The sequence below is a fragment of the Muscardinus avellanarius genome (assembly GCF_963383645.1).
Source record: "Muscardinus avellanarius genome assembly, chromosome: 12".
NCBI classification, from domain to species: Eukaryota; Metazoa; Chordata; class Mammalia; order Rodentia; family Gliridae; genus Muscardinus; species Muscardinus avellanarius.
Window position 1 is genome coordinate 63,611,187 of NC_137798.1, and position 15,224 is coordinate 63,626,410.

At 37.5% G+C, this 15,224-nt stretch overlaps 1 protein-coding gene across 4 annotated transcripts in view; it reads left to right on the plus strand.

Annotated features, from left to right (window-relative positions):
- KIAA0586 overlaps positions 1-15,224 on the plus strand; it is a gene marked incomplete at both ends in the record, with an annotated part of 130,686 nt that overhangs the window by 32,378 nt on the left and 83,084 nt on the right. For 3 of the 4 annotated variants that reach the window (XM_080707299.1, XM_080707296.1, XM_080707297.1), the window contains 7 exons: positions 1,501-1,609; positions 2,672-2,892; positions 3,418-3,490; positions 6,003-6,230; positions 8,360-8,534; positions 11,106-11,300; positions 13,878-14,065. In XM_080707299.1, the coding sequence (XP_080563425.1) occupies positions 1,501-1,609; positions 2,672-2,892; positions 3,418-3,490; positions 6,003-6,230; positions 8,360-8,534; positions 11,106-11,300; positions 13,878-14,065 (1,189 nt within the window). The remainder of the gene's footprint in view (positions 1-1,500; positions 1,610-2,671; positions 2,893-3,417; positions 3,491-6,002; positions 6,231-8,359; positions 8,535-11,105; positions 11,301-13,877; positions 14,066-15,224) is intronic. The other variant, XM_080707298.1, reaches the window with a different exon arrangement.

The following is a 15,224-nucleotide window of genomic DNA, read 5'->3' on the forward strand; positions in this document are numbered from 1 at the left end:
CCCATTTATGTATGACCCTCTAGATCCCCAGAAATACAGTGAAGCTTATCAAAGCTCCACTATGGATGTCTTTTTTTTTTTTTTTGTGGTACTGTAGAACCCAGAGGGCATTGCACCTCTGAGCTACACCCCCAACCCTATCTTTTAGTTCTTTTTTTAATTTTGAAACGGTCTGACTGAGTTGCAAAGGGCCTAAGTAACTGAAGCTGTCCACAAACCGCGATCCTCTGGTCTCAGCCTTCCAAATGCTCGGATTACAAGCATCGGCCACCACGCCCGGCCATTATGGATGTCTTATTCCTTAGATTTTGTAGTTTATTAGCCACAGACTTGTTTGTCTCAACTGGTATTACTATCTTTGGCAGCTGAGATGTGACACAGTTGACCCTGGTGTGTGTATATATGTTATTGGAGATGGAACCCAGGGACATTCTAAATCCGAGCTACATGCCCAACCTTATTTATTTATTTATTTATTTATTTATTTATTTATTGCAGTACTGGGGATGGAATCCAGGGGCATTCTGCCTTTGAGCTATACCCCCAGCCCTATTCTTTATTTTATTTTTTTTTAATTTTGAAGCAGGGTCTCACTAAGTTGCAAAGGGCCTCACTAAGTAGCTGAGGCCCCATTTTTTATTTTTTATTTTGAAACAGGGTCTTACTATGTAGCGAAGGGCCTCACTAAGTAGCTGAGGCTGGCTGTGAGCCTGCAATCCTCCTGTCTAAGCCTTCCAAGTATAAGGATTACAAGCATGTGCCACCATGCTTGGCTATGCAACTGTTTTTAAAAATGCTGTTGGGATAGTTTCGTATGGAGCTCACTCTTAGGTAGGTCAAATAAAGACAGACTATATGAGTAAAACTTTTTGTGAAGCTCCAAACTTGTTCAATACTTTTTAGTTGTTATTGGTTTTTAAGGATATCACAGATTTGGGAAAAGGATATTGACAATGGAGTAAGTTAAAAAAATGCTAAAAGTTGTCATTCTTTTTCAGAATCTGGCCATTTTTTCTTGAGTAAGTGCTTCTTAGGTTATTGTAAGCCATTGATTTCCAGAGTTCTGAAACAAAAAAAGATTTAAATGAGTTTTGCTGATTTTATTGATACCTTTATGAAGAAGTGGATGTTCAGAGATTCTTTCTTTACTAGTCTGGAAGTGCTTCTGAATGTTAGTTTCTTGAAAGCAAAACCAGTACTAGCACATGCCTGTAATCCCAGTACTTGGGAGGCTGAGACAGGAGGAGCACAGGTTCAAGGCCAGTCTTAGCAATAATACCTAAGCATTTCTATTCAGATCAGTTTTCTCTTATAATTTTCTATATTTCATATGTGTATCACAGAACTGCATAATTCCGTAGTGCAATTCTAATGGGATACCAGTTAGTAATTTATTCTGACAATGCATAAGAAATTTATGTAATCAACCATTTACTGAATTTATGACAATTTAGGAAACTTTTATTCTATCTATAGCACTGAAACTCTACCTTCTCAGAGATTTTCTTCCTATGAAGAACTTGGAACATCTAAAGTGACTTTGCAGAAATCTAATGATGTTCTTCATGATCTTGGGGAAAAGAAGAAAGAAACAAATGGCATGTTCCAGGTAAAAGGGGAATAGTGTTAAGATTGATGATTTGTAAAAATTATGAAGGAATAAAAAAGTTTTGAAGATAGGAGTCAGGAAGAAAGTAAAGATAAAGCACTAAAAAACGTTTTGGCCAAGTCTATTCCCTTTACAGAATTTTTTCTAAAATCTTCACCAAATGATTTCTTCTTACCACTTGTTTGCCTACACTGAGCCACATGGCCATCTCTGTCTTTCCAGTTTCGTGTGTGTGTGTGTGTGTGTGTGTGTGTGTGTGTGTGTGTGTGGTACTGGGGGTGGAAATCAGGGACTTTCTACTTCTGGGCTACATTCACAGACCGTTTTTATACTTTATTTGGAAATAGGGTCTCACTAAGTTGCTGAGAGCCTCACTAAGTAGCTGGGGCTGGCTTCGAACTTGTGCAATCCTCCTGTCTCAGCCTCCGAAGTGCTGGGATTACAAGCCTGCCACCACGCCTGGATCCACCTTCTCTTGGAGAGCAAGGAAGGGAGAAAATGCTGTGAATGGCCTTGTGTATTCAGCCCACAAGGTCTGACATAACTACCTACAGCCTTGTTTAGCAATAGAGCTTTCATGACCACTGAACTGCCTAGCAGTGCTGTGGATTCTCCACCTCTGGTTTATATAGCATCCCTACTAGTACTTCTAAATTGAAAAACAAGATCAGTTGCCATCTATTCCCTTGTACCTCTTCAGTTTGAAAACTTGGGTTCTCAGAATATGTTGGAGTAGTTTATTCCCACAACAATAGTAATATTGTTGCTTGGATTATAATAACAGATTATTATAATAATAGATAATTAATGAATATTGCTTGGATTAAAATAATCAAGGTAAAGCTGGACAGCTGAACATGGTGGTAATTGCAGTACTTGGGAGGATAAGACCAGGAGAATTGAAGTTCAAGGACAGCCTTAGCACCATGGTAAGACTGTTAGCAACATAGGGAGACCCTGAGGGTATGGCTCAGAGGTAGAATGCCTTTGTGTTCAATCCCCAGTACCAACAACAACAAATTAATGTAATTTAAACATGGTACCTTTTTTTTCCCTTTTAAGTCAAAAGAATCTCTAATTATGTTGAGGCTTGCTGATCTTCCACAGAATTCTATTAAACGTCAAACAACCAATACAAAGAGATCTGTATTGAAAGATGCTGAGAAGATTTTGAGAGGAGTACAAAACAATAAAAAAGTACTTGAAGAAAACCTGGAAGCCATTATTCGTGCAAAGGATGGAGCTGCTGTATATTCATTTATCAATGCATTATCCACTAATAGGTAAGAGAATGCTGGCATCCCAGGATTATTTGTGAAAATGCCAGTCCCATTCTAAGGTTTTTCTAAATATTTTATTTTTACTAATGGAAATTTTCCTCATAATTTTTTTCTCATTGTCTACATCTTTGTTTTTTTAAAATATATATTCTTGCCGGGCGTGGTGGTGCATGCTTGGGAGGCTGAGACAGGAGGATCGCACAGGTTCGAAGCCAGCCTCAGCTACTTAGTGAGGCTCTTGGCAACTTAGTGAGACACTGTTTCCAAATAAAGTATAAAATAGGTCTGGGAGTATAGCTCGGAGGTAGAAAGCCTCTGGGTTCCACCCCCAGTACTACCAAACCAAACAAAACCCAAAACATATACTCTTCAAACATTTGATGAAAACTAATACCATTGGTTTTTCCTTTTCAGATGAAGGATGTTGGGCTACATTGTAGTTTCAAACTTAGATAACTATATCTGATCTAGTCCTGTTCTCAGGGCATAAATGCTAATTGAAGAAAATTCTTTTTTTCTCTTTTGTAGAGAGATGTCAGAGAAAATTAGGATAAAAAAGACAGTAGATGAGTGGATTAAAACTATTTCTGAAGAAATTCAGGTATGTCTTGGAAAAAAAACAAAAGTTAAGTAAATTCTCAGAATATGACATTGATTCTAATTTTTTTTCCTCTTTTGTGGTACCAGCAATTGAACTCAGGAGCATTCTACCACTGAGCTACACTGCCAGCCCTACTTTTTATTTTTGTTTTTAAACAGGGTATCACTAGGTTGATGAGACTCTCATTACTTGCTTAGGCTTTCCTCAAACCTGTGATCCTCCTTTCTCAGCTTCCCAAGTACAAGCATGTGCCACCACATCTGGGCTGATTCCAAATTCTAAATGACATACTTGTTCACAAAATATTCCTTACCTATAGGTTTGTTTGTTTGTTTGTTTATTTAGTGGTACTGGGGATGGAACCCAGGGGCATTCTACCTTTGAGCTACACCTCTAACCCTATTTTTTATTCTTTATTTTGAAACATGGTCTCACTGAGTTGCAAAGGGCCTCACTAAGTAGCTGAGGCTGTCCACAAACCACAATCATCCGGTCTCAGCCTCCCAAATGCTGGGATTACAAGTGTGTGCCACCATGCCTGGCTCATTTAAAATTTTTAGTTTTTGCTGGGCATGGTGGTGCAGGCTTATAATCCAAGTACGAGGCTGAAACAGGAGGATTGCAGGTTCATAGCCAGCATCAGCTACTTAGTGAGGCCCTCTGCAACTTAATGAGACCCTGTTTCAAAATAATGAATAAAAAATTCGGACTGGGGATATAGTTCAGAGGTAGAATGCCCCTGGGTTCCATTCCTAGTACTTAAAATAAAAGAAAAGGAAAGAAAGGAAGAAAGAAAGAAAGAAAGATTAAATTTTATTCATCCATTCTTTGTATTTTTGTATTTACTTAGTAAGAATTAGGGGCTAGGCAAAGGAAGAAAGAGGAAGAGAGAGAAAAAGGAAAAAGAGAGAAAGAGGGAGAGAGAGAAAAAGGAAATTAAGACTTTTATATTTTTGTTTTTAGAGAGAGGAAAAAGAAGAGAGAGGAGGTGAGCAGAGAGAGGAGAAAGTGAGCAGAGAGAGAGGAGAAAGAAGGGAACAGTAGGGAGGGAGGAGCATGGATAAATTAGAGTTGAAACACCCAAAGTTAAAGAGGGAAAAAAATCTCACTGAGTTTCCAAGGTTAATAGGTATATAGAAGTCAGTTCCAGATGGAAAAAAGTCTTTCTCACATTCACAAAAGTTATGGTATATCTTCAGGTTTTAACATTGTTAAATCTGTGGGGGGGGGTGGGAGAGAGAGAGAGAGAGAGAGAGAGAGAGAGAGAGAGAGAGAGAGGGAGAGAGTGTGTGTGTGTGTGTGTGTGTGTGTGTGTGTGTGTGTGTGTGTGTGTGTTTTATACTGAGGACTGAACCTAGAGGCATTCTACCTCTTAGCTATATCCCTGGCCTATTTTATTTTTTACTTTTTGCAGTACTAGGGATAGAACCGACGGGCTTTCTAGCTCCGAGTTACACTCCCAGCCCTATTTTTTATTCTTTATTTTGAAACAGGGTCTTACTGAATTGCAGAGGGCCTCACTAAGTAGCTGAGGCTGGCCACAAACCTTAATCCTCCTGTCTCAGCCTCCCAAATACTGGTATTACAAGTATGTGCCACCACACCAGGCCTTATTTTATTTTTTATTTTGCAGTATAGTCTCACTGAGTTGCAGAGGGCCTTGCTAATAAATTGCTGAGACTGGCTATGAACTTGGAATCCTCCTGTCTCAGCCTCCCAGGTACTAGAATTACTAGTGTGTGCCATCTTGCCCAACGTGGGAGTTATTTTTATTAAAGGATTAGTAATAGAAAATTGTTAAAGCTTTATATGTTTGAAGGAGCAGAACTAGACAGGATAACCTGTAATTTTGTCTTGGAGGCTACGGTGATATTTTTCTGACTATAAGATGTGTTTGTATGCTTACTCACAATGGTAGTAAGGTGAAGTGTCCATTCTGATTTTTACTTAGGAATATGTATCTCTAATGCAATTATGAAGAATTTATATTAGCTGCTACATGATGTGCTGGAAAAATAGTTGAACCTGGGAGTCAGGAAATTTGGAATCTAGTCTGTCTTTGCAGCCCACTGGCAGTATTACTTTGAGTTCTATGTAAAATATATTGTTTCAACCTTATTATTTTAATTTATAAACATTTATCTCAGAGCTATATTACAAACTATTCACTTTTGTGAAAATTATTTTCTATTTAATTTGTCTTAAGTTACTAAATTTCTATGGTTCAAATGTCTAAAAGTGTAAAGAAATGTTTGTAATGAAAAGTTGCCCTCTTATCCTTGTACCTTATATACTATTTTCCATACCCCTTCTTCATAAAATACTAGTCTTTTTAGTTCTTGTTTATTCTTCTAGATAATTTATATTCATATATAAGCTAATATCCTTTCTCTCTAAAGCACCTAAAACTGGTAAACTCTACTTAAATAACAGCATAAATTCTAATGCTTTCTCATATGAGACCATTGTAATTTTCCTAAGTTTTAAGTAATTTAAATTTTGATTGCCTTAGGATGAACTAGCAAGAAAAGACTATGAACAAAAGAGATTTGATCAGAAGAATCAAAGGACCAAGAGAGCTCAGAATATGAGTAAAGATGTTAAAACCAACACACAAGACAAAATTGTAAACAAATCTGTGATTCCAAGAAAACATTCTCAAAAACAAAAAGAAGAGAATTTTAGAAATCCAACTATGAGAGGCATGCCTGCTTTAAATTTACAGAAAGAAAGAAAAGAAGTAAGATCTTAACTTGGTTTCATGATATGAATGTTTATTATAATTGATCATTTTCACTAAGATATAAATATTGAAGTAAAATATAAATATATTTTGATCCCATAATGTGGGAGGCACAGTACAAAATTTGTAGTTGTTTTATTTTCAGATGTCATACTTAGTTGTTGTTTTTTTTAAAGACATAGGGTTCCACTGTGTTGCCCATGCTCAAGCTATTCTGCTGCCTTGGCCTCTCAAGTAGCTGAGATGACAGGTCTGTGCCATCACGTATGGCTGGAGGTCTCATACTTACAATTATAGTGTTATAGCACGTGGATCTAGAGATTCATCCAGTCCCCAAACTAGATTCTCTTGTTCATGGTACTCAAGAGTGTGTTTTATCTTCATTTGTATGTACTTTATTGCTGTTGTTTTTCAAATTTAATAAATCTATGTTTAGTAATTAATGAATGCAAGACATAGTTGTAGATGCTTTGGGTGGAATTTTTTTGACTACTTTAACTAGGTTTTAATCTTCTTAATGCCAAACATATATTGTTGAGAAGATTAGTACTTGGGACTTAGTAAATGTTCATTAAATGTTGCTCTTCTGTGTCATTTAGGTTATGATTGAAAGTGGGGTCAGGAATGTATAAAAACTAGGCTTATCATCTTTTGAAAAAATATTTTACTGAACCCATGGACATTCTACCTCCAAGCTATACCCTTAGTTCTTTTTAAAATGTTTTGTTTTGAAAGAGGGTCTTATTACATTGCTGAGGCTAGTTAGCCTCACACATATGATCTTCCTATCTCAGCCTCCCAGGTGCTGGGATTACAGGCATGTACCAGCATGTCCAGCTCTTTTTATTTTATTTGAATATAATATGTAAGATGCAGTTGTGTGTGTGTATGTGTGTGTTGATTACTGGGTATTGAACTCAGGAGCATTTTACTTCTGAGCAAACCCTCATCCTATTTTATTTTTTACTTTTGAAACAGAGTCTCACTAGGTTGATGAGAGTTTCACTACTTGCTGAAGTTGGCCTCAAACCTGAAGTGCTCCTGTCTCAGCCTCCCAAGTACTGGAATTACAGGGGTGTGCCACCGTGCCTGCCTATGAAATGTGTTTAAACATTATTTTTGGTGCTGAAAATACTCTAATAAGAATTTCCATGTATCTTAGGTGGATGAATTTGTTTGGTTTGTTTTTGATGTTTGTTTTTTGGTACTGCAGATTGATCCCAGGGAAACTCTACTTCTGAGTTATACTTCCAGTCTGTTTTATTTTTATTTATTTTATTTATTTTTTGTGGTACTGGGGGTGGAACCCAGAGGCTTTCTGCCTCTGGGCTATACTCTCAGACCTATTTTATACTTTTATTTGGAAACAGTGTCTCACTAAGTTGCTGAGAGCCTCACTAAGTAGCTGAGGCTGGCTTTGAACCTGTGCAATCCTCCTGTCTCAGCCTCCCAATTGCTGGGATTATAAGCGTGCACCACCACGCCCGGCTGTTTTATTTTGAAATAGGCTTTTGCTAAATTCCTGAGGCTGTCCTCAAATCTGTGATCCTCCTGTTCAGCCTCCTAAGTACTAGAATATCAGGCATGCCCCACCATGCCTGGCTAGGTGAGTGATTTTTATATTTATATATCAGGATTTAAAAACTCATATTGGAAAGCTATATTCAGAATTTTAAGGGATGTTTAAAGTAGAGGATTTTGCCGGGAGTGGTGGCACACACTTGTAATCCCAGCATTTGGGAGGCTGAGAGGAGGATCTTGGTTTGCATACAGCCTCAGCTACATAGTGAGGCCCTTTGCAACTCAGTGACACCTGTTTCAAAGTGAAGAATGAAAAATAGGCCTGGGGGTGTCACTCAGAGATTGAATGCCCCAGGGTTCCATCCCCAGTGCTTCAATAAAAAAATAATAGAGGATATTTCTTACCTGATCATTTTTCAAGTACACTTTTATTGGTGCATGTATTCTCACATCATAATGTAGTTCAGAATGATAGGGTTATATATGCCCATAGCACTTGATGAGCTGATCATTTTTTTTATAGTACTAGCAAAAGGATGTTTTAGAAAATTTAGGTAAGTATTTAATGTCCATTTTCATGGTGAATTTAGTAATTGTATTCATAGGGGCTTTTGAAATCAACCACAGTGATACAAGATGAGGATTATATGTTACAAATATATGGAAAACCAGTTTATCAGGGCCATCGTAGTACTCTTAAAAAAGGACCATATCTCAGATTTAATTCTCCATCTCCTAAGTCCAAGCCACAGAGACCAAAAGTAATAGAACAAGTTAAAGGTAAGGAACTTCATTTTTGTGTTTTACCTCATTTTTATGGTATCAGTTTAAGATTTTAAGTTTTCTTTTATTTGCTTTTTATTTATTACTTATAGCTCAAGTTATATATTTCTGAGACATGAAAAAAATGAAGAAATAGACCAGACCTTAAAAGATCAAGGCACAAAGTAGGAAAGTGAGAAGAAATGTAGGAGTAGATGGAATCTTTAGATAATGTATTGTAAATTTTTATTTAGGGGGTAATGAGTCTTGGACAATCTAAATTATAATTTTGGAAAAGTGCACATTTCCTTGAAGGCCCTGATCCACCATGTTCTTATGAACAAACAGATCAGCCAGATGCTATTTACTGTTGTCTAGTGTTGATTGCACTTTTGCAGTGTTGATTATTCTCAAAGAGCTTTAAGTAGCAAAGGTGAACATTTTTTTTGGTATATAACTAAAATCATATCTACTTATCACTACATGTTTTGACCAACATCAGCCATTTCACTGCTATATTTAAATATAACTTAAATATTGACTCTAACATTTTGGAGTTTCTTAGCTTGTACTTTAGCAATGAGAACACAACTAACATATGACAATATATGACTGTTAGTGGGTACCAGCTCATTTTCCTCTCTGTGGCAATTGTCTTCATTCTCCTCTCCCCCCCACTTCTCTCTCTCTCTCTCTCTCTCTCTCTCTCTCTCTCTCTCTCTCTCTCTCTCTCTCTCTCTCTTCTCTCTCTCTCTCTCTCTCTCTCTCTCTCTCTCTCTCTCTTTCTTTCTTTCTTTCTTTTTGTGGGATGGAACCCAGGGGCATTCTACCTCAGAGCTACACCCCTAGTCTGATTATATTATTTTGAAATAGGGTGTCACTAAGTTGCTGAGGCTGGCTATGCCTCCTCCCAGTTACTGAGATTATAAGCATGTGCCAGCATAACTGCCTGTTTCCTTCCTTTCTATAACTTAGGCAATTGTATAGGATGTCAGGTTATTTATAAATCCTACTGGTATTATTTTGGTAAAACATATAGTTTATGAATGCTATTTACCCTAATATTATTTATTGGAAATTTACTATTCTATGTCAGCTTTGGAAAGCCTTTTTTAAAAATTTTTATTATTTTGCGAGTTTGGGAATGGAACCCAGGAGCAATTGACCTTGGAGCTACACTCCCTGCTCTATTTTTTTTTTTTTTTTTTTAAGTAGAGTCTCACTAAGTTGTGAAGGGCTTCGTTAAGTAGCTGAGGCTTTCCGCAAACCGCAATCCTCCGGTCTCAGCTTCACAAATGCTGGGATTACAAGAATGTGCCACCATGCCTGGCTGGAAAGCCTTTTTTAAAAATAGCTTGAGGTCTTAAAAATATGTTCAGATCCTTACCAGAAGTGGTGGCACACACTTATAATTTCAGCATTTGGGAGGCTAAGATAGGAAGATCACAGGTTTTGGACAGCCTTAGCTACTTAGGCCCTTTGCAACTCAGTAAGACCCTGTTTTAAAATAAAGAATAAAAAAATAGGGCTAGGTATGTAATTTGGAGGTAGAATGCTCCTGGGTTCCATCCCCAGTACCACATGCACACAAAAAAATTCAAATCCTAAAATACTTATTTTAGTAGCACTTTTAAGGTAAAATGAGTGAGAGCCTGTGAACCCACACTTACTCTGAGGTCTTGGTTCTAGCCATTTCCTCTCTGGAGAGCTCTTTCTTCAGACACTTGCATGGCTCATTTTCTTGGTCCTTTCAACCTCTGGTTTTTGATGCTAGCTCCTCAGAGAGGCCTACCCTGGCCATCCTATACAAAGAGTTGTCTCCTGTCCCTCTCTATTTTTTGCCCTGCCTTATTGTTCCTATCAGCAGTTTTCATTATTTGATGTTATATTTTGTTTTTCTTACTACACTGTAAGCTCCATGAGTGGTGTATTCACTTTTTTTGTGTGTGTGTGAGTCTGGGGATGGAACCCAGGGGCGTTTGACCTCCAAGCTACACCCCTTGCCCTATTTTTTATTCTTTATTTTGAAACAGGGTCTTGCTAAGTTGTGGAGGGCCTCACTAAGTAGCTGAGGCTGTCCGCAAACTGCGATCCTCCGGTCTCAGCCTCCCAAATGCTGGGATTACAAGCGTGCACCACCACGCCCAGTGTGTATTCATTTTTGTATTAACTGTGTCTGGAATGATGCCTAACGTATTAAATGCTGAAAATACATATTTTAAACAAACACTCAGAGAATTTTTATTCAATAGAGTGAATGAATACTAGAGAACAGGACGTAAAATGTAGCAGTAGTACTAAAACTTTTCTTTCTTGGATGATAAACATTTATTTGTTTTTCATGGCTGCTTTCATGATACATCATCAGGGTGGAGTAGTTGCAAATGAGACCACGTGGCCAAAAAGACTGAAATATTTACTATCTGGTCATTTAAGAAAAACTTTGCCAATCTCTGGTCTATTTGTTGGGACCCTGTAACTTTATTAAATGGAATGAAATTTTTGTCTGAGGAAGTTGTATTTTTAGATGGCTGGATAGTAGATATTTAAATAATGTTTTAAAATATCTGTTATTGATGATTACTGCAGGAACTAAAGTAAAGTCAATAAGAACACAAACTGACTTTCATTCAACAAAACCTGTGAAGGTGGATCCTAAAAGGCAACATCCCATTACTGTACTACCTCATAGCGATCAGCAGTATTTGTTCAGTCCAAGTAGAGAAATGCCCACTCTTTCAGGTACACTGGAAGGTCATCTCATTCCTATGGCAATTCTTTTAGGTAAGAACCAATGGAATATGTGGGGTGAATTTTAATTTCTTATCACTGGTTGCAGAACTTATAAAATGGTGCTGACATTATAGTCACCTGTGTTTTCCAATGTGTGTTGTTTGTTGCTTTGTGTTGTTTGTGGGAAGGGCCTCCGAATGTATCTTAATGACATGTAATAACAATCTCTTAAATGATGGGTTTCTGCTTTATAGTTTCACAAAGCATTGATAGCACATTGTTGTAGATTAAATGAAACTACAAATGTTGAACATGTCATTGACATAATAATTCAAGAATTTATGTAGTTTGATTGGCTTGTTAGTTTTGATATTTTAGAAGTACTTTAAAGCACTTTTATGTTTTTTGTGTGTGTGTGTGTGTGTGTGTGTGTGTGTGTGTGTGTGTATGTGTGGTGTTGAGGATTGAATCCAGGGGTATTCTACCTCTAAGCTACACCCTCAGCCCTGTTTTATTTTTAATTTTGAAACAAGGGTTGCAAAGTTGCTGAGATGGGCTTTGAACCTACAATCCTCTTTTCTCAGCCTCCTAACTACTGAGATTACTGAGAATTCACCACCATGCCCTGCTTTTACATACTTTTTGAACTAGGCTTTTTGAACTAGGCTGTGATAAGTGAAAGTTGTGTGGTGTGTATTATAAGCCAATAGTCGATTATTCATTTGAGATCTTTTTTAGTTATGTTAAAAATTGAACCAATAATTTTTGCCCTCACTTGAAACCTTGTTTTTGTTTTGTTCCATTGCTTGTTTTCTTTAATTTTGATGGATTATTTAAATATGAATTTCTTTTGTTGTTGTTGTTGGTACTGGGGTTCCTGGACACCCTTCTACCTCTGGGCTACACTCCCGGACCTATTTTATATTTTTATTTGGAAACAGGGTTTCTTAAGCCAGCGAGGCTGGCTTCGAACCAGCGTGATCCTCCTGTCTCCACCTCCCAAGCGCAGGGATTACAAGCGTGCGCCACCACACCCAGCTAAATATGAATTTTTTTTTTTTTTTTTTTTTTTGGTGGTACTGGGGTTCCTGGAAACCCTTCTACCTCCGGTCTACACTTCCAGACCTATTTTTATACTTTTTTATTTGGAAACAATGTCTCTTAAGCCAGCGTGGCTGGCTTTGAACCTGTGCGATCCTCCTTTCTCCGCCTCCCAAGCATGGGGATTACAAGTGTTCACCACCATGCCCAGCTAAATATGAAAATTTTAATGTAAGAGAATTTTTATTTTTGATATTATGTGTTAATAGCATATCGATTTGGTAACTAATGTCTGTTCAAACATACAGTAGCTAATTTGTTTTTTGTATTGGGAATTGAACCCAGAAGCATTCTGCCTCAGAGCTATGTTACTCTCTTTTGGGGCTCTGTAACTTTATTGAATGGAGTGTAACATTTCTTTGAAGAAATGTTGCTGTTTTTCCAGAGGTCTTTATATTTTTGTTGTTGAAGCAGGGTCTCACTAAGTTGCTGAGGTTGGTCTTGAACATGCAATCTTCCCGTCTCAGCCTCCTAAGTACTGGGATTACAGGTATGTGCCACCATGCCTGGCTAACAGCTAACATTCTTAAAGCCTAAACAAGCCAGAGGTGGTGGCGCATGCTTGTAATCCCAGCATTCGGGAGGCTGAGACCGGAGGATCGCGGTTCATGGACAGCCTTAGCTACTTAGTGAGGCCCTCTGCAACTTAGTGAGACCCTGTTTCAAAAAAATAAAGAATAAAAATAGGGCGGGGGGTGTAGCTCAGAGGTCGAATGTCCCTGGGTTCCATCCCCAGACCCACACACCCAAAAAAAAGCCTACCTAAGTGCCTCATGTATATTCACGCTTTTAGTCAACCATATATAGCACTTGGTAGGATACTAATTGTGCAGATAAAAACTGAAGTGCAAAGCCAGGTGTGGTGGCGCACACTTGTAATCCCAGCATTTGGGAGGCTGAGACACTAGGATCGTGGTTCGTGGACAGCCTCATCTACTTAGTGAGGCCCTTTGCAACTCAGTGAGACAGTTTTAAAATAAAGAATAAAAAATAGGGATGTAACTTGGAGGTAGAATGCCCCTGGGTTCCATCCCCAGTATCACCAAAAAAAAAAAAAAAGGGAAAGAAAAGAAAGCTGAGGTGCAAAGGGGATAAATTTGTCAAAGGCTACACAGCTGGGATGGAGCTGGGATATAAACCCAAGCAGTCTAGCTTTAAGGTGGTCTGTATTTTTAACGAGTACACTACTGTCTCTCTTTACTTTGAAGCATAAAAAACAAGTGAGACTTTTGAAATGAAAGCTGAGAAATTTGGGGGCATTTTTTAAACTATGGGTATATCAGTGCCTCATAGCCTATATTTTGAGAATTAGAAAATATATGTAAAGTGGTTAGTACTAATAAATGTGCCTGCTGCTAAAAGAGTGAGGTGGTGGGAATGTTGACAGTGGTGATAATGGAGGGGAGAGGTTATCCTCAGATAGTGTTTTCCTTTCATATGAGAAATCACAAAGTTCTTGGCAACAGATTGGATTTTTTCCTTCTATTTTTGAAATATTTTACTCATTTTCTCCTCTAAATTTCTCAGGACAAACTCAGAGTAATAGTGATTCCATGCCACCTGCTGGGGTAATTGTAAACAAGCCACACCCTGTAACTGTGACTACTTCTATTCCTCCATCATCTCGAAAAGTAGAGACTGCAGTAAAGAAACCTAACATAGCAGTTGTAGAAATGAAGTCAGAAAAGAAGGATCCTCCTCAGCTTGCTGTTCAGGTATGCCTTTAGCTTAATACTAGTACTTAAAATCTATTATATTGTTTAATGAAAACTTTGCTTTTATTGTGGCTCTTTTATTCTTTAAAACTATGATAGTAATATGATGTTTCTACTCTTGTGCATGATTTTAGCTACTTCTAGGGTCAGTGATTCATGGCCAGGTGATTTGACAATTTTCCAAAGGGAGCAATTGAACTTATATTCGGATTAAGAAGAGTTGTGTGAGACATATATAATCAATACTTTAAACTTAATACAAACACATACAAATACATATAAAGACTTGAATAAATGAAGAAAGAACTTTTTTTTTGTACTTGTGATTGTACACAGGCCTTGCTCATACTAGACAAATCTACTGAGCTATACCCCTCAGCCTTTTTAATTTTGTTTTGAGGTAGGGTCTTGTTAAGTTGTCCAGGCTGCCCTCAAAGCTGTGATTTCTATTAGCTGGAATTACAGGAATGTAATAACATGCCTGGCTAGAGATAACTTATTTTTATATGAGAAAGACTAAATATTTAAGTTGCTGATTCTGCCTAATTTAGTGTACAATTTTGGTGAGATTCTAGTTTTAAAAACTACCACCCCCCTCATAAGATTTATTTATTTTTTTTGGCATTACTAGGGATGAAACTTAGGAGCATTCTACCTCTGAGCTACACCCCCAGCCCCCAGCCCTATTTTTTATTCTTTATTTATTGCAAAGGGCCTCACTAAGTGGCTGAGGCTGACTGCAAAATGCAGTCCTCCTGTCTCAGCCTCCCAAATGCTGGGATTACAAGCGTGTGGCACCACGCCCGGCTTGTTTTTTTTTTTAAACTTGAACTTTAGGATCATTTTTATATCTGAGAGAATAAAGGATTTAGAAAAGTAAAGGGGTTGTGTACTTGCCCAAAATAAGGGGATTTCAGAATTAGCCTTAGTTATTTAAAAGAATATAATTGTGTTGGAGACTTCATAAATTAGTGGAAAATAGTATTCATGTGAATGAAATACTGTAGGTTATGATGACTTAAAATGTGAAAGATTAGTTTTGAACTTTCTTTCTACTGCAGATACCATATGGGCTTCAAATAGTCAGTAGGCTAAAGTATAAATAATTATATAGAATAAAAATAGAAGAATTAGAAATAATTACATGAAATTTTTATGA